Source organism: Mesocricetus auratus, unplaced genomic scaffold, assembly GCF_017639785.1.
Source record: "Mesocricetus auratus isolate SY011 unplaced genomic scaffold, BCM_Maur_2.0 Super-Scaffold_100676, whole genome shotgun sequence".
Classification (NCBI taxonomy): domain Eukaryota; kingdom Metazoa; phylum Chordata; class Mammalia; order Rodentia; family Cricetidae; genus Mesocricetus; species Mesocricetus auratus.
Genome location: NW_024429266.1, coordinates 12,790,098 through 12,815,295, shown reverse-complemented (window position 1 = coordinate 12,815,295; position 25,198 = coordinate 12,790,098). Strand labels below are relative to the sequence as shown.

At 39.1% G+C, this 25,198-nt stretch overlaps 1 protein-coding gene across 1 annotated transcript in view; it reads right to left on the bottom strand.

The window, feature by feature from the left end:
• The window catches only part of Wdr26 (WD repeat domain 26), a 39,808-nt gene that overhangs the window by 4,595 nt on the left and 10,015 nt on the right, over positions 1–25,198 (bottom strand). The window contains 9 exon segments of the mRNA XM_040738924.1: positions 3,073–3,258; positions 4,614–4,743; positions 5,652–5,730; positions 6,344–6,489; positions 8,106–8,225; positions 12,121–12,261; positions 17,230–17,368; positions 22,906–23,062; positions 24,164–24,261. Of these exon segments, the coding sequence (XP_040594858.1) occupies positions 3,073–3,258; positions 4,614–4,743; positions 5,652–5,730; positions 6,344–6,489; positions 8,106–8,225; positions 12,121–12,261; positions 17,230–17,368; positions 22,906–23,062; positions 24,164–24,261 (1,196 nt within the window).

The following is a 25,198-nucleotide window of genomic DNA, read 5'->3' as shown; positions in this document are numbered from 1 at the left end:
GAAAAAAAAAACCCAGTTAGAAAGTTTCAATATCTGCATTAGGACACAACAGTAGAATAAGTAACAATAACAAATTCTTGGTATTTTCAAAGTCCTTAAACAATGTATCTCCCTCACTTTTTAGGTTCTATTTTATAATATAACATCATGATTATTTTGAATAATGTAGGAAAAGGAATGTTAGAATTTCCCAATTACATGTTTCTTTTGGGGCAGGGGCAGTGAGACAGGGTCTCACTGTGAAATTTTGCCTGGCTTTGAACTCACAGAGCTCTACCGTCCTCTACCTCCCGAGGGCTAGGACTAAAGGTGTGCAGAACCATGCCTGACAGAATTCCCTATTTTTAAAATTAAGCTTGGAATAGATAATTAGAATAAGAAAATCTTTGCTAGATGGTGGTGGTGCATGCCTCCCAGCACTCAGGAGGCAGAGGCAGGCGGCAGGTGGATTAAAAAAAAAAGTTGCTAGCTTACAACAAAAAAGAGGAAAGAAAACTCTCGTAGCACAAGGCAGAGTCGCACACTCTATATACTCAATTTATTCAACTGCTGAAGCTTGAGGTCTACTGTATCACCCAGCTCTGTTTGGGAGCAGTGTATATGTGATCACATACCATTAAAATACTTAATTTCAGTATATTGACAGCTTATACAATATCAGTACATCATTTTAGAGCAACTTTACTAAATTGTAACAGTCACACACATCCTCACAAAAAAAAAAACTACTCCTTGGTCTCTGTGGGTTGGCCTATTTTTAGATCACTTCAATATAAAATGCAATCATAGCATATGGTGTGTCTGTAAAGTTTAGTTTCTGATATATTTCATTTAGCATACTGTTTCCAAGGTTCAGGCATCTTATATAACATGTATAAATACTTCATCCTATCCCATTTTATACTCCCCACAACATATAAAACAAAAATCAGAAAGTAACTAAGGTAATCAATCTTGCAACTCATTACAAAAAAAAACAACTTCTCTTTGAAATAAACTGTTAATCCAGGAGCTAGACTGATGGCTCAGCAGAAAAAAAAAGAAAAGGAAAAAAAAAATAATAATAATAATTACTGTCCTTGCATAGGACCCTGGTTCAATTCCCAGAACACACATGGTGAGTTTTAAAAGCAGTTTCTACCTCCAATCCCAGGGAATCAGATGGCCTCTTCTGGCCTCTGTGGCACCACACATGTGGTATAGATTTATATTTAGGCAAAACACTCATAACAGATAAAGATAAATTCATTTTAAGAACTTGTTGGGCAAATAAGATGTCGTCATGGTTAAGTGCTTGCTGCTAAGCTTGAAGACCTGAGTTCAATCAACAGAACCCACATGGTGTAAGGAAACCAACTCCAGCAAGTTGTCCACTGACTTCAACATAGCACATGTACCCACCACCCTCTCACACACAATAATGTACAAACCTTTCATATACATTGTTTTGAATTAAATATAGTACCATATGCTAGTCTTTGAATGTTATCTTTAACTTATACTTTCAATTCCTATTCTAAACAGCTACAATTTATTTAGAAAAATAATGTTTTCATTGTATGTGTGGGAAAACTCCAAAGGATAGTCTCAAAAAGCAGTTCTTTGATTTGAAATTAGAATGACTTTATGTACAGGGTCATATCTATGCTGGTGTAGCATAATGATGTTGCTGAATTGGGCCTGATCTTGTAACTGAGTCAGTATCTGGCACGCTCATTGAAATGAATCACATTAAACCAAAGTGCAAAGTGCGACTTTTACCCCACTGTGGTGCACACAACTAAAAGTAAAGATTTCTGGTTCTGATTGATTCCCCAGGAATATCAGATAGTGAACCAAGAGAAAGGGGCCTCTGATGTTCACATAATTGTACTCAGTACTTTTTTAGTCTCATCTCTCTGTTTTATTCTTTTTTTTTTTTTTCCTGAGACAGGATTTCTTTGTGTAGCCCTGGAATTTGCTCTGTAGAACAGGCTGGCCTTATACTCAAGAGATATGCCTGCCTCTGCCTCCTGAGTTTCAGGATTAATTAAAGGCATGCACCACTACTGCATGGTCTCATCTGAGTTTTAAAAAATAGTAATAAGGCTGGGTGTTGGTGGTGCACGCCTTCAATCCCAGCACTTGGGAGGCAGAGGCAGGCAGATCTCTGTGAGTTCGAGGCCAGGCTGGACCAATAGCCTTCAAAACAATACAGAGAAATCCTGTCTGTAAAAACCAAAAAAAAAAAAAAAAAAAAAAAAAAAAAAAAGACCATGAACACATGTGAGAGCAGATACACTCTGAGCATGCTAATTGGAATGAATTTTATCTTTCCCTCACCATCAGACATAGCTAATGTTAGTAGGCTAGACAGTGCTAACATATTAGGAAAATCCCAAAATGATCATTAAAAGTTCCTCAAATTTTATTATTCAATTACTTCTCATGTTTATAAAATGTTTTGTGTAATATCACATTTACGTAGCATGCTGAAGCAACATTTTAATAAAATTTGTATGTATGTGCATGCAAATGCATGTTTGCGGGTACAAAATGTGTGGAGGTCAAGACAACCTTGTGTGTCCTCGGTCCACGCCTCCACTAAAACAAAATCTTTCCTCTGCTGTACATGTCTGCTTAGTGGGCCTGACAGCTTCTGGGGACTCTCCTTTGTGTCTACCTCCCGTGTTCCAGGAGAGCAAAATGATTAGACTCAGAGCAGCATAACATGGGTTTGGAATCTAAACTCAAGTCCTCATGCTCATGGGGCAAGTGCTTACCACACACCCATCTCTGAAACCCCCGAAGTTTAAAGTTAACTTGATGCAAACGAGGTAGCACATTCTAGTTTAAAGTATTACTACAGTTAACTTGGTGCAAACGAGGTAGCACATTCTAGCTTACTTTCTTCATTGCCTCTCCTTCAAAATAACAAATAAAACAATCTTAGGTTTTTTAATTTCTTTCTACACAGTGAGATAGGTGAAATTAAAACAAAAGTTACATTCCACATTTAAACTGCTATTTAAAAGTGCCGGTACTCAGAGCAGTATCTCCTCTGGAGAAACACGAGGACTGTGGAAGCCTTACCTTCAATATTCTGGTGGTCTATAAAAGGTGCTGGTCCCCATATTCTAACAGTGCCATCATCTGAGGCACTGGCCATCATAGATGGGATCTGCGGGTTCCAGCTAACACAATTGACTGTGCGTGTGTGCCCTGTCAGTTCTGCAATTGGCAGTTCACTTCGTTTGTGCCAGATGTAAACCTTGTGATCTAATGTAGAGAAATTCAGAGAAATGTTAGAGAGTTGTGTTACCAACAAAACCACTGACCATCACTTACCATTTACTACACATACAACATGATTTTTCAATACTATAACTTGAAGGGAGAAAAATATAAAAAATAGTTTAATAAATGAATTTTGTGAAAAGTCGTATTAATACATTTTTTTTCTTGATCGAGGTAACCACAAAAACATCTACTGTCTATTGGTCTGTCAAATCAATTACCTATGTAGAGACAGTCTGTAGTCCAGTTTCAAACTCACTATGTAGCAGAGGATGAACTTCAACCCTGGACCTAGTGCTGTGACTACAGGTGTGAGCCACCATGCATAGTTTATGTGTGAGGGACTGAACCCAGGATTACATGTGTGCTGGCAAGCACAATACCAACTGAGCCATATCCCCAATTCCTAGTTCTCCTATATATATAGTCACTACAATGAAAAAGCTTCAATACTGATTAAAAACTTTGAAGGTTCTTACATTAGCATTTATATACTTAGGGTATTTGGTGGGCTTCTGAAATACAGTACTTGAAAATGAATATAAAAAGCTTGCTGTGGTCATCTTGGAAAATTGCTATATACAGCTGGTTTCTGTATGTATAACTTGGAATAACGAAAAACTAAGTACATGCTTATCTAAATATACAAGTGTCTTTAATCTACAAATCACGTTTAGTAGAAGGGACAAGTTGTTTTAACTGTAACAATTACCAGACATGAAAGTGGTGCTTAGACATACATACTATCTTTAATTAAAAAAAAAAAACTATCTGAGTTTTTTTTTTCACAGCCTTAGTAGAACTAAAGATACTGTTAAATATAAGTAAATCATAATAATTAGCCCAAGTTTTGGATTTTGGAGACAAATTCTCTCTACATAGTTCTGGCTGTCCTAGAAATCACTATGTAGACCAGACTGGTCTTGAACTTAAAGAAATACATTTGTCTTTGCCTCCACCTCCCAAGTGCTAGGCTTTATTAAAGGCATCTGCCATTCTGATCAGCAACCTTTAAGAACTATCAGCTCCTCGAGCCATATAAAGATGTAATGACTTAGGTAAATATTGATTTGATTGACTAGGACGGGCTCCACTGATCTGTACGAGTGAGGAGGGTGGGCTCAGCCACAGAAGGTTTCATCACCAACAACACAAAGGAAAATGAACAAGCAACCAAACCAAAACAAACCTCAAGGGTTCAAGCCATTCCTCCAAAGGTAACATTAAGAATACACTACAGAGTCTACTAAAATAGTTAATATCTTATTTTACACTTGCTGAGAAACAAGACCTTGGTTCACCTCTCTGGGTGAACAACAGTGACACAAACACTTTACCTTCACTGCCACTAGCGATGAAGTCTTCATTATGGCCTCCAAAACATGAATGAATTGTATAAAACCCTTGTGTAACACCTTGATATTTCCTTACTAAAACTCTGTCTTGTAAGTCCCATAAATGAACTCCCTGCAGGCAATAAAACAAAAGAGAAAAAGGCTTTGTTGCTTTTGAGATAGGGTTGGTTCTGTCTCCCACCCCCACATAACTTATTTTTAAAAGACAGTTTCACTATATGCTTCATATTAGACTGGAACTGATAAATCTGTCCAAGTTCTCTTCCTTTTCTCATTTTGGAAACAAGGCTTCTATGTATAGCCCTTGCTGTCCTATAACTTGCTCTGTAGACCAGAGATCCACCTGCCTCTGCTTCCCAAGTGCTGGGATTAAAAGTGTTCACCACTACGCCCCACCCTCCCAAGTTTTTTAGAGTACAGACATGTACAACATGACTCAGCTTAGTAGTTTTTTTTTGTTTTATTTTTTAAAAGACTACTTCTTAATGTTCCAACAGTTGTTCACATTGTGGTGACCACCCCCTCAACCAAAAAATTATTTCCGTTGCTACTTCACAACTTTAATTTTCCTACTTTTATGAATCATAATATAAATATCAGATGTGCAGAATATCTAATAAGTGACCCCTGTGAAGGATCATTTAATCCCCAAAGGGGTCTTGACCCACAAGTTGAGAACCAATGGCTTGGAACTGCTCTTAAATTCAGAGAGATGGCCATTTCTGACTCCAGAGTGCTGGGATCAAAGGTGTGGGCTATCACACCCAGTTTTAACAGAATCTTTAACAGTAATTTGTGAATATTCCTTTGTCCACTGGAACATTTTTCTATTTTTGCAAAATGCCATTATTTCAATAAACTCTTAGTTGATTCCTATACCTTTAATCACTAAACACATATTTAACAACTAGACTAAAAACAACAAAAGCACATTTTCACTAAGCTGAATTTTTCTGAAAGTTGTTAGAAAGAAAGAAAGGAAGGAAGAAAGGAAGGAAGGAAGAAAAGACAACAACATACCTGAGTTGCTACATTTAACAAAGCTAATCGGCCATTTTTTGAAATAGTGAATGACATAATAGGATGATCTTCTTGTACTCTGTAATCAGAAATAAATTGTCAGCAACAGCAGAGTAAAGAACTTCAAGTCATGAGAGACTATAAACTATTACAGCTTAAATGACATTTCTGTCTTACATATGTCCATCAGAATGAGGTAACAAGTACCCCAAAGCAGGGCGTTGGTGGCGCACGCCTTTAATCCCAGCACTAGGGAGGCAGAGGCAGGTGGATCTCTGTGAGTTCGAGGCCAGCCTGGTCTACAGAGCGAGTTCCAGGACAGCCTCCAAAGCCACAGAGAAACCCTGTCTTGAAAAACAAACAAACAAACAAAAAAAAAAAAAAAAAAAAAAACAAGTACCCCAAACACCAATTCAAACAAACAAAACTGCTTTTCTGGAAAAGCTCAACTATACACTTATTTTGATATAAATTACATCATTTCCTTTTTTCTTTCTTCTTTTGGAGGGAGGTTTTCAAGACAGAGTTTCTCTGTGTAGTCCTGGTTGTCCCAGAATGCTTTTAGTAGACCACACTGACCTTGAACTCACAGACTGGCTGGCCTCTGCCTCCCAAATGCTGGGATTAAAGGGCCCACATCCCCTTACCCTGCTAAATGAGACCATTTCTACTGGATACAAAATAATAGTTACATGTTCCTATCTGTAAGGTCCTCAAAGTTGTAGCCCCGGATTCTCTGGTGTGTGTCAGAAGCCAGCACAGTCTTTCCGTCACTCAAGCACCATAGGCACTGCACTCTCACCCCCTCCCAGGAGTCCAAAAGATTTCCATCCAGGTCCTAAGCAGAGAAACAAAGCAGAGCAAAACAAAACCACTCAGAAAACAACCCTAATGTAAATGCTTGGCAATGCCTTATGAAAACAGCTTTGTTTATTTCCTGAAACTGATCTAGCCAAACTATTCTACAAGTATTTTAACTAATAAGAGTTTGACTACAGGCCTGTAAACACTGTACCCAGACATGCAAAGCTGTGGCATGAAAAAAAGAGATCTAAGAATTTAGCTCATAAACTGCTAGTGTAAGCAACAACGAATGCCATAAGATTCATTTTACTAGAAAGTGTCAACTTGCAATAGCTACCCAGGAGATACTGGATTGCTGGTAAGCTGCCCTGGAAATATTTTAAATGACCTATCCAGAGAAAATGAAGCCTGTTGCATAGCCTATTAAATTCTGTTTTATTCCATAAATGTCAACTACAGACAGTTTACCTAAATAAACACCTTATTGAAGTGATGTGGTGAGGAAAAAAAAATCTGAAATCACCTACTAGAACCATGTGAGACCATGACACATGTGACATATGGAACCTACACATAGTTTAAGAATATTACATTTGTATGTCACAGGAAAATTTATCTTAGTTAAATCAAATAATTTACAGTTGCCATATGTGGTGGTACACACCTTTAATCTAGGTATTACATAGGCACATGCAGGAGGATCTTTGTTCTACACAGGGAGTGCTAGGATAGCCAGGGCTACATGGTAACCCTGTGTTAGGGTATGTACACATGTGTAATTACCTACAGAGGCCAGAAGAGGGCATCAGATCCTGACAGCCGCGAGAAGTGGTTGTGAATCACAGAGAACCCAACTTGGATCCCTCATGCTCAATTACTGAACCATCCCTTCACTAACTCCCAAGAGCTGGAATTATACTGGGGATCACTATGCCCTGTGAGCTGAGCTACATCCTCTGCTCTATAGCACTGTTCATTGTTTTTGTTTCTGGAGGTAGGTGCGCGTGCGCGTGTGGGTGTGTGTGTGTCACTTCATATTCCAGGCTGGTATAATTATAGCCCAGGCTACGTTTTAATTTTGTGCAATTTTATCACCTGAGCCTCCCAGGTGCAGGGATTATATGTATTAGACACCAGGCCTGGCTAGCACTCTTTCTTATAAAGGCCTAACCCTGGGCACTCAACAGGAATCGCTGAATTTTTCAGTCCTACAAATTAGTACCTTTCTTTTAAGGCAGGGTCTTACTATGGAGTCCTGACTGGCCTAAAATTCAGAGATCAACCTGCCTCTGCCTCCCAGATGCTGTGGTAATAGCTACTACACCCACCTAATTTTACAATTTTCATTAATACCCGAAATGGTTTTAAAAATATGAAAGAAAAGTAACAAAAATTCTATTAAATACTCATTTAAGAGGATGGTAAATAGTTTTCATATGTGTCAAATGATCTTCATTTTATTTGGTTATCTATTTTTGAGATGGAGCTTACTCTAAAGAGATCCGCCTGCCTCTACCTTTCAAGTGCTGTTATTTAAAGCATGTCTGTTCCTCTATGCCCAGCAAGTGTAAATTTTAAGAATCATTCAAGAAGCAAACAGTTCAATTTACTTTTAAAAAGGCATCCTTGGCAAGAAGGCCCCATACTCACACACTGGTAGAACTGCCCCCGCTGGCCTCCAGTCACAAAGCGCTTCCCATCTGGGTTCCAGGCTACACTGGTCAAACTGTCTTCATGAGATTGGCTCATTTTTGTTCTTAATTCTCCCGTCTATAAGGAAATAAAACTGTGGATAAGACGTTCGAGATTCCTAAGGGGTATATGTAAAGAAAGAAAAAGACTGGGAAGGAAGGGAAGGGAAGAAGGCGAAGAAAGAAAGGAGGAGAAAGGAGGGAGAAGGTGGCCGGAAGGACGGAGGGAGGGTGACTGGGGAATCTTGCTAGTGCACCATTCCTAATCAGAGAAACAGCCTCACCAGAAGCAAGACTACAGCACTCAAAGAAAAATTAAAAGTTCAGATATGATAAGATTTAATTTTAATAAATTTCTCATCTTAAAAGAATTAAGAACATGATTAACAGGTAGTAAAACTATGTCTTAAAACCTGCTAAGGGCAGTTTTAATTATGCTAAATATCATATTCAAATGTTCGTTCATAATATAGCAGGGAAGATGGGAAAAGAAGACTACATTTTCCAATATGTAATTTATTTCAATGAAAACAGAACAAAGAAAGAGCCTCCGTACTGCTTAGCATAGCATCTACAGTGCTTCCAACTAGTCAAGCTTGTTGAGTACTTAAACCTCAGACATCCTCCTGGTACACGTTCTAAGTTATTCAACTTAGGAGACATTACACATACCATTTAATCTAGTCTTGTTCCATTTTGTTCAAGGATTAGAAACAGGATCTGAGAGGTAATAGCTGCCCTTGGTATAATAAAAAGTACATGGGCATAATTTTCCTGTGAGAAATGGGTAATCAAAAGTAAAAATAAAAGAGTGAAAACAAAGGGTATGATTAGGAACCTGGGGCCAAGTAATAAAGGCACAAGAGGCACAAAATAGAAAACCAGACATCTCCCTTACATGAGAGGAACAAATAACAACAACAACAAAAACCCCAAGTCAACATCTAAATCCTTCCCCAAACTCTTCACTGTTGTCAGCTATTTAATCGCTATTTTATAGTCACTTGACCTGAACAGCTACATGATTAAATGCAAATGCAAAGCACCCACATCTTGAGTGTTTGCATTTAACAAATATGTTAACACAGTAAGTTTTGAGGTAGCAATGTTTTCCTTCCACTCTGCACAGAACAATGAGTACATGAGGGCATTACATTACAAACCTATCTAAAAACCGAAATAGCCTCTGGGCTTAAAAGGCAACCCTTCTAGAAACAGCCTTAACTTATCAAGTAGTGTGCAGTAAAGCTATGCCTAAACATGGTTCGGCTGCTCAGAAATTAAAATCTCACTCATGTAAAGACCACACAAGTGCTAGTCATTGTGTCCCTAGTAAGGCTGCATATGTCTACTTAAGAAGAAAAAGAGAAACTTTAAGAAAAGAGTCTTTTGGGTCAGACTCACTTTGATCTGTTTTATTCTGTGCTTTGCCATCTCCCTAAACCCAGTCACAAATACAATGGTTAATTGCTAACTTGATACAAATACCATAAACGACATTTATGGAACAAAATAAGGTATGGGCTAGGTATTAAAAAATAATAGGGGCTGGAGAGATGGCTCAGCAATTAAGAGCACTGGTTGCTTCCAGGACTAGGATTTGGTTCTTCCTATCACCCTCATAGTAATTCACAACTATCATTAACTCTAGTTATAGGGGATCTAATGCCTTCTCCTACCTCACAGGCACCAGTCACACGTGATGCACATAATACATGCAAGCAAAACTTACATACATAAAGTAATAATGCTATGAAGGATGTTATTCTTGAGGATACATGTGTGACTATTTAAGGATTAAACATACCTGTAATTTACTTTCAAATACTTTGGATCTGATGTTTAAGTATTTATATCTGCATATTTATGTATATAAACATATTATGCATAAAATATCACCAATCTAACAGCTACTATCAAATATGTAGGGTAGTGGGGACATATGTGATCATTGTACCATTCTTTCTCTGCTTTTTTGGAAAGTTGCTACATTGCTGAGGTTGACTTTGAACCCTTATCTCCCTGCCTTTCTCCCAAATAACAGGATTACAGACATGTGTTACAGCATTTTTTCAACTTTTCTGCTGCTTAAGTTGGGCTACTCACTAGACAAGTCATCTGGGCCTCAGCCTCCCGATGATGATGGATTATAGGCATCAGACACTATATCTGGCTTCACTATTTTTTTTAAGATTTTTACTTCCTGGAGCTCGAGTTATAGGCATTTGTATGTTGCTTGATTCTGGTGCTAGGAAGCAAACTCTGGTCTTCTGGAAGGGCAGTATGTGCTCTTTATTACCGAACTATCCCTTCAGCACAACAAATTTTTAGCATTTAAAAATTCTCTTCAAAAGTTGGGGTAAAGTCGGGCATGGTAGAACAGGCCTTTGGTTCCAGCACTCGGGAGGCAGAGACAGGCAAATCCATGAGTTTGAGGCTAGCCTGGTCTACAGAGGGAGTTCTAGGACAGCTGGGGTTACTACACAGAGAAACCCTGTCTTGAAAAAACAAACAAAAAAGTTGGGGTAAAAAAGGAAATATATGAGCAGCAAGTAAATTTTTATTTTTGTTTTTTATTTTTCGAGTCAGGGTTTCTCTGTGGCTTTGGAGTCTGTCTGGAACTAGTTTTTGTAGATCAGGGCTGGTTTCAAACTCACAGAGATCCCCCTGCCTCTGACTCCCAAGTGCTGGAAAGAAAGGTGTGCGCAGCCACCACCGGCCAGCGAGCAGGAAGGGATCTTACACAGCTTTAGGATTATGTATCTCACTGGCAGCTGCATGTTAGTGTTCACTATGCTCATGCCGCCCATTCTACTACTTGATTCATCTCTGTGGACATCACCATCATCACTGGATGCAGTCCCACTTTCCACCACCACCACCTACTATTGGATGTAGTCCCAGCTGCCCTGGAGCTTGTTATGTAGACCACAGTGGCCCTGAACTCCTATCTCTGCCTTCCAAGTGCTGGAATCAAGTGTGGACCACTATACCCAGCTTGCAGTAGCAACAAGTTACTGGATTAATTAGAAGTCCCATCCCAGTTAAGTTTTACTTTTATACTCAAACCATAGATTATCATTCCTTTACTGAGAGTTTAAATATGCAGATTCAAAACTATGTAAAATGGAGTAAACCTAAGACAGGATCATAGAGTCTACGTTTTCAGTTAGAAATAGTAATATAAACAAAAGTATCTTCTGAGAACACTCTTTAGTTGCAATTTACTAGCACAGACTACTAAATTTAGGTTAAGAGACAGTATACTTACCATCAAAATGTGAAATTTTATTTCACACTGATATCTTACCACTTGAAAGGTTAAGCTACACACATGATGATGGAAACATAGCAACTAAATTTTTTTTCTGACTAAGCAGTATAAATTCCACTGAAGAAGGCAAAACATGTGGGGAATATTTGCTGACCATCCTTTTAATAAACTTTGCTATCCAGAATTAATTAAATTTATAAATCTAAATATTTGGGTTCTAAACACTTGAAACACTATAACCTGTAAGAGAGATGTTACAGTAATTTAGGTTAAATAAACTTAAAATAAAATTGTTCTCCTTTTTTCCCTTTCTTTCTTTTTTTTTTTTTTTTTTTTTTTTTTTTTGGTTTTTTCGAGACAGGGTTTCTCTGTATTGTTTTGGAGGCTATCGGTCCAGCCCAGCCTCGAACTCACAGAGATCCGCCTGCCTCTGCCTCCCGAGTGCTGGGATTAAAGGCGTGCGCCACCAACGCCCGGCTTTTTTTCCCCTTTCTGAGATAAGAGTTTCACTGTGTAGCTCTGGCTGCCCTGGAATTTGCTCTGCAGACCAGGCTGGTCTCAATCTCAGAGATCCACCTGCCTCTGCCTCCCAAGTGGTGGGATTAAAAGTGTGCCCCACCACTACCTGGCTAAGAATAAAGTTTTAACAAATATGTGTTAAAATTGTGCTGGACTGAAACCAAGGATAGAACTCGCTCACTTGTACATTCCAAAGCCAAAGCTCAGAGCAGTCATCTGGGCCACAAGCAACAAGATAGCTGTCATCTGGACTCCATGCAATATAAGAAACACCATACGCATGTCCTTCTAATGTTTTAAGCAGCTTTAGCAGGTGTGTATCCTAAAAAACAAAACAGACCACTTGGTTAACGCCCATTTCTAAATGTACCATTATTTTATAGCACAAGAACGTAAGTGTAACAACATACACCGATATTCTCATTTATTCTGGGAAGTTTCTGTGCGAATCCAGCTTAATTAAACTCAAAGACGGCTTGTCTCACAGAGATTCAATCTCACCTACTATACAGAGGGTATTATATACTAGATAGAAACATGAAACTGTCATAGGACTTGCCCTCAGGAAACGTGAAAGGAAATGAAAGTAGATATGCACACCAAAAGTTACATCTTTTTATTTAAAGATTTGAAATAACTTCACTGACACCTAACAGCACAAAATAAATCCTCTTAGGGTACATAGTTCAACAGTTTAAATACATTCAGACTTGTGAAACAACCTGTGAGATGTTATAAAATTGTGAAATGTATAAAATTAGGTAATTTTATATTTCTATCACCCCCCCAAGACATCCCATATCTATTAGTAATCATTTGTCTCCCTGAAGTTCCCAGAAACCACCACTTTGTTTTTATTGATTTGTCTATCCTAGTTATTTTATATAAATGAAATTAAATATATAGTCTCTTGTAGTTGGCTTATTTCACTGATTCCAGTGTCTCTATGTTTTATTCATGCCAAAAGGTATGTAACATGCCGGGCGTTGATGGTACACGCCTTTAATCCCAGCACTCGGTAGGCAGAGGCAGGAGGATCTCTGTGAGTTCCAGGCCAGCCTGATCTACAAGAACTAGTTCCAGGACAACCTCCAAAGCAATACAAGAAACCCTGTCTTGAACCCCCCCCAAAAAAAACCCCGCAAGAATAAAGTTAAAATTCCAGCTAGCATGTATGATGTCCTAGGTCCAATCTAGCGGTGAGGTAAAGGATAAATGCCAGATCCCTGGTTTAGGGGAAGTGAAAAGGAGAAAATAAAAAAAAAATCAAGGGGCTGGAGAGGTGGCTCAGAGGTTAAGAGCCCTGACTGCTCTTCCAGAGGTCCTGAGTTCAATTCCCAGCAACCACATGGTGGCTCACAACCATCTATAATTCAATCTGGTGCCCTCTTCTGACAGAAAACTGTATATGTAATAATAAATAAATCTTAAAAAAAAATTTAAAAAAAATCAAATAATGTTTTAAATATATATTGGACTAGAGATCCTACTGAGCCTAACCAAATAAATAAATAAGTATTTATTTTTTCTGATGTGTTTTTGAGTATGGGGGGGCATTGGGGTGTGTGCCTGCAGAGGCCAGAAGAAGCTGGGTCCCCTGGACTGGAGTTACAAGCAGTTTTGGAGTAGCCTGAATGGCCTGTTATTAATGCTGGGAACAGAGCTGGGGTCCTCTGGAAAAATGCTAAGTGCTCTGAATCATGCATCCATCTCTCTAGTCCCTTGAGCCTAATTTTAAGCCTGTAAGAAACTATAAACTGGTCTCAAACTAGTCTGATAAAATTGAAACCCCTGACTCCAGAAACCTAACTGGACTGTTTACTATGCTGTTTGTTCCCAGGACTAATCTCATCTTTCATACAGTACAGTACAAATTGCGATCTTGAGAAAATGAAACATTTAACAATACAACTGCTGTTTCCTCTTTGAGGAGCTAAGAGGCATCTATAATCTGTATCAAATCAACAATAAAGGTCAAAATGGCTTGCATAATTTTAAGTCTTTTTTTGACTAGCTTAACACTGACAAAGAACAAGTTCTAGACAAACAATACTCTAGATGAACAAAATTATTTTCTTCTAAACTGACAATAAATTCCTTTAGAAATACTTATCCAGAAAACAAATTGCTTTATGCCAGCATCTGTGAACACGCCTGCTATTTCAGTACTTGGGAGGTTAGGTGTAGAAGACCACAAGTTCAAGACTAGGCTGGGCTACACGGCAAGACCCTGTCTCAAAAAGGCGGGGTGGGGGTGGGGTGGCGGGTAGAGAGGAAAAATAGGAGGGAAAGAGAGAGCAAAAGAAAGCAATTGTTTTACATATCTCAAAAAGAAAAAAAAGAAAGAACCTTCATAAATGAAGAAGATGCTGCTTTTCACAGACCCATTTGGTCCCCAGCACCCATATGACAGCTCACAGCCACCTAACCCCAGTTTCATCATCTTCTGGCCTCCACAGGTACCAGGTGCACGGATATACACAGCTGGCAAATTACATTAAAGACAACCACAAAAACAAAACCTTAAATTCCTTTTTTCTACATATTAATCCAGCACTGGGGAAACAGATGGACCATGAATTCTAAGGCAATCTGAAATCCAGTTTCAACAAAACAAGCAACAAAAAATTAAAGGTATAAAAAATATACATATTTAAGAAAGTATGGTCAGGTAGGCACGGGTGGTGCACACCTTTGATCCTAGCACTTGGGAGGCAGAGGCAGGCAGATCTCTGTGAGTTCGAGGTCAGCCTGGTCTACAGAGTGAGTTCCAGGACAGCTAAGGCTGTTAGAGAAACCTTGTTTCAAAACAAAACCAAACAAAAAAAAAACAAAGAGCAGAGTTAACTTTTCTAAATAGTATTTGACATAACAAATGCCTCAAGAATTCACCAGTTTCAGGGGAATTTTTGTTGTACAGACATCTAAAAATCATTCTTCACATTTCAGATTGGAATCTAAATATTAATGCTGCATTCCTTAATTAATATGGCCAAGGGAAAAAAACCTTTACAATGAACATCTATGACATTCTAGGAATCACTGGCATACAAGTCTAAACATCTCAGCAACGATCTCCTCAACAGGCTTCTCCCAAATGACCCTGGGCCATTCCTAACCACATTCACCTCAACAGTTCTTTGATCTTTCAACCTAAAACCTTTCCTTACTTTCTTTAGCTTTCTAGATGTAACAAGACCTCTTCTGAGTTCCCACAGCGTCCATTATAGACTCATCAGAGTTTATTATCATATGCTTAGTTTCCTGGATTAAAAAAAATTAACACACAATAGGCATTTTATACTGGCTAAATACAGTGGGAATCACACACAGCTGCCAGAAAACAAACTTAACAAAACCCCTTAGAAGGCAAGGCCATGTGTTGATTCCAAATTCTTTTTCTAGTGTTATTTGTGACTCCTTGCCATTAATAAAAATAAACCTATTTGTATTTTAATGAAGGGGGTCAAGTCATACTCCTTTTCTACCAGAATGTTCGTCTCCATTTGTATGCTATATCATCATAAAGTTCTAATAAAGCTCCACTTACAAGGCTCTTCTATGTTCAACTGACTATGAACACATAACATTATCACCACATACATTTTATCATCCTTTCAAACCTGTACAATCCTTTGGTGGGGTTCTTAATCTGACACCCACAACAAGGGCCATGGAGCACATGATTAAAGGTGATGCTCTAATTAACCGCTGTCTGAAGCTCAGTACATCCACAGATAGTGTTTCTCATGGCCTCGAACTCACAAAGATCTACCTGCCTCCCCCTCTGCTAGGGCTAAAGGTGTGTACCAACACCTGGATTCCTTCCATTTTGAATGTAGGCAAGTAACAAAACAGCACTTAGTTTATTAACACACTGTGGTGATGAATTATTATATACTATCTTTTACTATCTAAAAGACTTCTGTAGGACTCTACCACGTACTCAGCCCGTTTGTTTAACCTACTTTTACCAGAACAATGTAACTGGGCGTGGTAGCCTGAGCCTTTAATCTCAGCACTCTTGAGGCAGAGGCAGGTGGATCTGAGTTTGAGGCTAGCCAGGGCTACACAGAGACCCTGTATCAAAAACAAACAAACAAAAAAAAAAGCAATGTAAACAACCAAACTCACTTGCCTTGGATTTCTCACATAATCAACTTTCACAAGCTAAGCTAATGTTTTAAGCTGAAGTTTTATGTGCTCTTCCATGCCCAGCCCCAAAGTAATGCATGTGTCTGTTTGCTATGATAATCATTTGCGGAAAATATCTACCATAATGTTGATTACAATACACAGATACTGTCACTTGATAGCCTTTGTTATGTGGGTCAGTTGGAGTCAGTGGCTTCATTCCTTGTATAAAACTCGGTAAAAAGATTTCTGTAAAGTGGGCATTGGTGGCACATGCCTTTAATCCCAGCACTCGGGAGGCAGGTGGTTCTCTGTGAGTTAAGGCCAGCCTGGTCTACAAGAGCTAGTTCCAGGACAGCCTCCAAACCCACAGAGAAACCCTGTCTCAAAAAACTGAAAAAAAAAATTATGTAAAAGTCCTGCCTATTCCTTCCCCCATGTGATGCCTTTGTTAGGGCAAATTCACAAAACAGCATTAAAGCAAGCAGATTCAGACTCACACAACAGACAGACAGGAGAGACACAGACACTAGGAGAGAAATAAGTAGAGAATTAAAATCGGGGCTCATTGTTGGTTAAAGACAATTTGAGAAAACTCAGCACTTAAAATCCACATGCATTAATTTTCAAATATTGTCATTGGGGAAAAACAGGCAAGACTACACATGAGATCCACAAATTATACTTGGCACCTAACACTTTTACCCCAGTTTCCTTCCTCATCTCAACACAAGAGGTTCAGCACCTCAGAGTCACTTAGGATTAAAGAATGCAAAATGACTTAGCACAATCTCTAGCACAAACACTGAAGAACCTACAAACATTAACAAAAGACCACACACCCACAAAGAAAAATACACAGTACTTCTTATACCTATGTATACTAAAATTAGGTAAGCAGCTTGAGGGGGTGGTGGCGGCGGTGCACACCTTTAGCCTTTAACAGATGCAGGCAGATCTCTGACTTCAAGGCCAGTTGGTCTACAGAGTTCCAGGACAGCCAGAGCTACAGAGAAACCCTGTCCTGAAAAACTAATGTAACCAGTGAGCTAAGACTCAAAAGTAAAAGAACCTGGGTTTGAGTGCTAGCACATAAATTAATCTAAAGGAATCCTCACCCCTTTTGCAATCTAAGGACTCATCCAGGAATACGTACCGGATCAACTTGCCACACGATAACTGTAGTATCCTTTGATCCTGTTGCTAGCTTAGTGCCATCATTAGAGAATTTACAGAACCACACTTCATTACAATGCTCTGTGAGTATCTGCTGAGTGTAACAGGGGAACTGCCTCCTAAAACAAACAAACCGCACACAATTACTCTTTCAAAGCATTTTTAGCAATGATGAGAAACACTTAACAACTGGCTGAATGCTTTTTGGAGTTCTCGTGTAGAAATACGAATGCATTTACAATTCTCAAGAATCAAATTTATTACGTATATTGAAAAATAAAAACACTTCAACATCAGGTACTTTTTGTTCAAGTCAACTTTAGTTAACATCTGTCATATAAAATCTACTTCAATCTAAAGATTACTTTTCACTGCCTTCTGAAGGCTGCCTGGTCTGATTAAGGCAATTCATGTAATTATCACTCAGGAATTATGTCTACCCACTTTATAAATGAATGGCATTAGTTGGTTGTTTTACAAGGCATAAGAAATAATGCAACATCTTCAAGCACATAAAATCAGCTATTAATAAAAACCTTGGTAAGACAAAAAGAAAAAAGGAAAAAAATGGGGGGGGGTCCAGTGCGATGGCTCAAAGGTAAAAATGCTTGCCGATCAGCGGACAGTCCATCCTAGAACCCAAGCAGTGAGAGAACTGACTCCTGAAGCTGCCCTCTGCCTCCACACAGGCACTGTGATACGCATGGACACACTCATTAATAAATGATGAGAATCAGCAAGATAGCTCAAGGGGAAAAAGTGCCTGCTGTCAAGCCTGACGACCTAAGTTCAATTCCTAGGACAAACATGATAGAAGGAGTAAAACAACTCCAGCAAAGAATGTGTCCTGAGTGGTTTGCCTACATATATCCATGTGCAGTTGATGAGTGCCTCATGTACTATGTGGGGGTCAAGAGAGGGTATTAGATTACCTCGCACTGCAGTTACAGAGAGTTATGAGCTACCATGTGAGTGCTGGGAAGCAAACTTAGGTTCTCTGCACAAGCACCAAGTGCTCTCTTAACCGCTGGGCCTTCTCTCCAGCCCTCCTACCCCAATTTGAGAGTGGTTCTTACTACTGTGGTCTAGGTTAACCTGAAATTCATCTTCCTGCCTGAGCCTTCCAAGAACTGGATTAATAGGCAGGCAGGTATGGTCATGTCCGAGTAACACTTTTAAACTTATCTTCAAGAGACTTCAACAGTCTTCTCAATTTTTTTTTTTTTGAGACAGGGTTTTTCCTCTGTGGTTTTGGAGTCTGTCCTGGAACTCGCTTGGTAGACCAGGCTTGCTCTCGAACTCACAGAGATCCACCTGCCTCTGCCTCCTGAGTGTTGGGATTAAAGGAGTGTGCCACCACCGCCCGGCTTCTTCTCTATTTTTTACCCAACCAATAAGTAATAAGAGCCCAGCACAGTACAGTGAGCCTATAATCCAGCCTCTAGAGTACTAACTCTTGAAACTAGTTTGACAAGAGAAATTTTAACATCCCTATTTTCACAAGGTCCAAAAAGTATCTCACCAGATTTTCATACTGTTAAGTAACTGAACTAAAATTTGAACCTATAATTGACTGAATTATCTTCCCAAATGTTAACTTTAATATTTTTCAAAGACTAAAAATTTCAATAAAAATTTCATATGCCTGAAGTTGATCAGTAGAAAGATTTAGATTAGCAAACACCTTTAAGTAAGGATTGACTTTAAATTATAGAGCATAAATCATTTAATCTATTGATAGCTGTCAGTCACTTTAAAACTATCATTTAATCTTTTATTAAAACTAAGGTACCGGGCCATGGTGGCACACGCCTTTAATCCCAGCACTCGGGAGGCAGAGGCAGGCGGATCTCTGTGAGTTTGAGGCCAGGCTGGACCGACAGCCTCCAAAACAATACAGAGAAACCCTGTCTTGTAAAAAACAAAACAAAACAAAAACCACAACTAAGGTGGGCTGGAGGGACGGCTCCATGGTCAAGAGCACTTGCTGCTCTTGTAGACCAGAGTTTAGATCCCAGCACCCATCCAGCAGTTCCCAACTGCTCCAGGAGAGCCAGTGCCCTCTTCCGGGCTCTGTAGGCAAACAGGCATGCACACAGTATATGAAGGCAGAGCTTTCATACATATACAATAAAACGTAAAAAAAAAAATAAACACTACAGTAATGTGCAAATTTATTACAGATACATGGTTGATGTCTTTGTTTTCATATAAATTTAAAACAAGATGGTATTAAAAACCAGTACTGAGCCGGGCGTTGGTGGTACACGCCTTTAATCCCAGCACTTGGGAGGCAGAGGCAGGTGGATTCCTGTGAGTTCGAGGCCAGCCTACTCTACAAGAGCTAGTTCCAGGACAGCCTCCAAAGCCACAGAGAAACCCTGTTTCGAAAAACCAAAAAAAAAAAAAAAAACCAGTACTGTATAAAACAGTAAAGGTAGCATTTTGACAAACTCAAACTTTAAATTGTCTATAAATATTTCATAAAAACCCTCTACTAAAAACTTAGTATTTACAAAAGCTGCATATGAAAACATATTTTCATTAGTAATCGGTATAAGAAGTCCAGAAAATTCTTTCCCTTCAGACAAAATTGTTCTTTACTGGTCACATTTAACCAAAAATATGTGCACACTAGCTGATAAAAATTGTGTACAACCTAATAAAAACACTTTAGTGTTTATATGGGGTTTTCAAAATCTTAATTCAACTATTCATAACCAATTTTCTATTCTCCAGAGAGGAAACAGTATGTTTACATTTAATTTCAGAAAATATTTTCTAGCTCCTGTGCTAAAATCTAGTTTCTAGAATAAAACAAATGGTTAAAAATTATCAACTTTTCTTTTGAAGACCTCCAGTTAAACTTAAGGACTTAAGTTCAGGCTCTACTTTCCAGTCTGGCAATAAAGGGACAACTTACTGAGTTAATGTCTGTGTTACTCCCTTAGTCTCCTTAAAAATCTACCTCTAGAATGAACAGCTGGGGACGGCTCCTGGTTTCCGGCTTGGTGAAATGGGTAGGTAGATCCTCCCTGAGATAGAAAATGCAGGGACCGGAAGATGCTTGGCAGCTGAAGCTTTTGCAAGCAAGCAAGTTCAGATGCCCCGAACCCCATGGAAATACCAGATGGACATGGTAACCCGCCTGTAATTCCAGCCTCTGAAGGCGAGTTCACACAGGGGATCCCTGAGCAAACTGGCTAGAGACTTGCTGGGATTGGTGAGCTCCAGGTTCAGCGAGAGACCCTGTCTTAAAGAGTAAAGTGGAAGGACAACTGAGGAAGATCTCCAGTATCAACCTTGGACCTCAACACAGAAGCACCTGCATGTACACATGTGCTCACACACATGAACACACACACACCCAAGCACATGTGAAAAAAAATAATAAAAAGGACAGAACTCAAGTGTAAAAAAGTCAGACTGAGCAGGCCTGAGGAAGAGGCAGAGAAATCTCTTTGGATCTGCTGTGCTACCCAGAGCAACAGCCACTCTGTACTCAGATCTCTAAGCTCAGGAGAGAAGCACTGTGGCTCTGCCCTATTTCCAGGAGGCACCAGATTCATGAAGTGGAACCTACGAAAGAAGATGGGGCAAGAAGCAGCCCTGGAACAAACTAGTTAAGGGACTGATGGAGAAGAGGAGCCCTGGGAGGGGTCAGAACACCAATCCAGAGTACAGAATATTTACAGAAAGCTTTAACACTATAGAAAGCTCAAGATAAACTGGAAACAGCTGCTGAATTAAACGACAAAAAGACTGCCCCTCACCAACATCAGCAGTGACACTACAGGAACCCGGTGCAGAAAAACAAAGACTTGCACAGCGGAGAATGATTTCAGAAGTAACCTTTGAAGGAGGGAGGTGGTGAACAGAAGATGCAATGCACTTCTCATTTATTCTTGTATGTGTGGGTGTTTTGCCTGCAAGTATGCCTGTGTACCATGCATGTGCATGTTTTTTAATCATAAAGAAGACCTGAGGAGCAATTACTTTAAAAAAGCAAAAATCTTTCAGTCCTAGTTAAATTTCAGAGTGCTTCATACATGGGCTGATGAGGAGCAGCCCACCCCTGAGGTGAAAGATAGAAGAGGTAGACTATACAAGGAAAAAAAACTTCTCATGGGTTTCTATTTCTGTACAGGAAGGAAAGGCTCTTACTTTGACATTTCTGGCACCACCAAATCTACTTGTTACTTCCCAGTGTCCACAGCAGAAACAAATTTATGAGACCTTGGTCTACAAGTTCCTTAATTTTAACAACCTCCTAAAGGAGCTATGAAACACGGGACTAGTGCCTTTTAATCTATCCCCACCCACACATCCAATCTAAACAAAAAGCTTTAAAAATTCTCCTAAACGAGTCAAAGAACAGTGCCAGGGAGTGAGTGGTGCTGATCACCTCCTAGCACAACAGTGACTCACACCAAATCATGGTCCAGTACTTCAAGATGAGCATCACTTCTAAGGCTCATAGCTCAAACAACTTGTCTTCTTACAAGTACAGTGAGTGATGTCACAGCTACATACACAGCAGATTATAGGGCTGGGGATGTAGCTCAGTGGTAGAACTTTTGACTAGCATTTGAAAGGACCTATGTTCTATTTCTAGCACCAAAGAAATAAAAAAACAAAAACAAAAACAAAGTAAAACACCTGGTTTTAAAACCTCACAGGGCTGGAGAGATGGCTTGGTGGATAAGAGCACTGACTGTTCTTCCAGAGGTCCTGAGTTCAATTCCCAGCACCCACTTGGTGGCTCACAGTCATCTGATGCCCTCTTCTGGCAGGCAGTCATACAAGCAGAGCACTCATACATAAAATATAAATAAAATTTTAAAAATAATATAATAAACACTCCTCAATATTATTTTAAATTAGTCTCTAGATGTGTGCATAGCATTTATGGTTACTCAAAAGTTCCTCATTGATTAACACATACACTTCTGTCTCATTACTACAATCCATTGTTCTTATTGATTCCTCAGTGAACATCAGGAGGAAAGAAGCACGGACACTACAGTGGTCTGCTTGTGGTGTGTGGCTGGTTAGAACCAAATCATGTCTTTCCTGGAGTTTGAAAGGGTTCACAATTTCCATCTTGGTCTTTTAAATTTAAAGTTAAGCATCATTAAAATAGCAGGGAAAGTTTTTACTAAATTACACTCAACACTTCCAACTTCAATTATGTGCATGGTTTGGTAAAAAATAAACACAAAGTTAATGCCTATTATTCTAATCATTTTTTAGCTCTTATTTTACAAAAAAAAAAAGCAGAACTTTCACTAAGAAAAAAGTATTTCAATGATTTTCAAAGGCAGAGAATAACTTGGTACATAGTTAAACTGCTGAACATAGAAAATGACTAACCAAACCCAGAGTAAGAACACGAAAAATTGGCTTTTGGGTTTCAGCTCCCAACTGTGGCTTACTATATAAATAAACATAGGCTTATATAGCACAAACAAATTTTCTATTTTTTCTATTAAGTTTAAATTTTAGTAGTCCTTGGTTTTACTGTGAATAAATAGTAAATCAAATATGAACTGTTACATGGCTACACAAAGAAACCCTACAAAATGTTTAAATAAAGTTCATAATTCCATCTGTAAAATGCCAACATATTTGAAAATATAAGACATTTTCCTCTTACCTACTACAAACATGATCTATAAGTAGAGACACAGAATCTAGATTATTGTCAAGTTTGGTATTGTGATACAGGCACCGATCCCTTTGTAGTTCCACCGCCTGCCGCAGAAGAGTCTGTAAACGCCGTGGGGGAAGCATCACTGATGGTGGTAAATAGGCTTTAATAAAAGATATTTTAAAAAAGAGAAATAAAAATAATAATAAACCATAAACTTTTATTTAAGACATTCACTCCTCTTCTGTTGTACCTTCCCTCAGTATTGTTTCCTTTACACAGACAAACTCTAGGGAGATGACATAAGGTATTTTCAAAAGCTACAGTAATACTACCACTAAAAAGGAATATACTGGCTGTTTCCTGCAGATAGTGTTTCTGAGGGGAATAACACCACATGCAAAAACACATGAAAAAAATAAAAAGAAGATGGACAGAAAATCCGATGATGATTATGTATCAGTAGACAATCAGTATAAGATTAATCTTCAATTAACAAGAGTCAGCCAAGCCAGGCAGTAGTGGTGGCGCACACCTTTAATCCCAGAACTCGGGAGGCAGAGGAAAGTGGATCTCTGTGAGTTTGAGGCCAGCCTCAACAAAGTGAGTTCCAGGACAGCCAGGGCTACACAGAAAAACCTGGTCTTGAAAAATTAAAAAGAAAAAGCCAAAACACCGAGGATACTAGTAACAAGGGCACTGTGGATATTCAGAGAATAAACATAAACACAAACTTATTCCAATACTCTTATGCTTTACATTCTCTCAGGCATATGGAGTATGTATTTTCTGATACTTGAGACTTCCACTCTCTGCAACATGATATAACAACATGGTTTGGATAGAAAGGAGGGATAAAAATGAAAACCCTCCCCAACACAACTTAAAAGTGGTCAAACACAACTTAAAAGTGGTCAAACACAGCTGGGAAAAGCATAAAACAATTTACTAAAGAAATCCAGTCCCTACTAAACAAAACAGAACAAAAACTATAAAATACACATGACTTAAAGCTGTGGTCTACATTTTCACCCAGAGAAACCCTTAGGAGCATGACTAAGAACACAACGTAAGGAGAATGAATGCTGAGTCCAGCACCCCTAGGCTGACTCCAGGTCACATCTGATCAGTGTGAGAATCTTTGATACAAAGGGCTCTTTAATGGACTCCTTCCACAAAAACTCTCAAAGTGTCTAAGCAAAAGCTTCCTATTTGATCTATATCACCTACTTCCAATCTAAATAGCATCAAAAATGACTCTTACTCTGAAGCTTGTCCAGTAGTTTGGACCGGGAAGCTGTTCCCTTGCCTTCCCATTCAGCTTTTGCTCGTAGGTCTTCCGCATGGCTACACATTAGATACCTATGACAGAGTAAACAACAGATCTCAAACACTTTTCTTTGTATTTTCACAATCAAGTTCTTACTTACACAAATCAAGAAAAACGTTTTTTAGAGTGAATTCAATTTATTAATACAATCTGATGCCTTCATAAATTAAAAGGCAATAGACTATTCCTTAAATACACAATATTATCACTGTAATTAAGACTACTCTCAGCCAGGCATTGGTGGCACACGCCTTTAATCCCAGCACTCAAGAGGCTAGTTCCAGGACAGCCTCCAAAGTCACAGAGAAGCCCTGTCTTGGGAAAAAGAGAAAAGAAAGAAGAAGAAAGAAGAAAAGACCACTCCCTTCTGCTGTTATAGATATGTAGCTTGCTTTGTGCCGTCTGTGCCATGTTACGTTCCAAAGCCTCAACTGAATGCCCTTAGCTACCCTGTGTGAAGCAAGCACTATTATTCTAACTACATAAACGAGGAAATTGAGACACAGAACACTAAGAAGTAGCTGTGAGAGGAGGGAGGCAATGTAGGAACACAGCAACCCAGGCATTCCAGCTGCACAGCTGCTCTTCACACTTCACGGCTTCTCTAGTGATGTAAGTACGGAAGTCGTAAGTCACAACAACTTAGGGGCTAAGAAAACGTTTTAGTGGATAAAAATGCTTACTTGACATGATGACCTGAGTTCAAGTACCCAGCACTATACAAAAAGCCAGGCAGGGCTACCTATGCCTGGTAGGCCATCATTATTCCTCACTTTATTCAGATGGTGGTATAAATGCTCAAGTTCCTGAACTCTGGGGAATATATAACGACCTCCTGCAGGGAGCATACCTCCAACCTGGCTTTTCTCAGGGGAACAGGACTGAACAAAAGAAGTACAGGTCCCTTTAATACCAGCACTTGGGAGGCAGAGGCAGGCAGATCTCATGAGTTTGAGGCCAGCCTGGTCT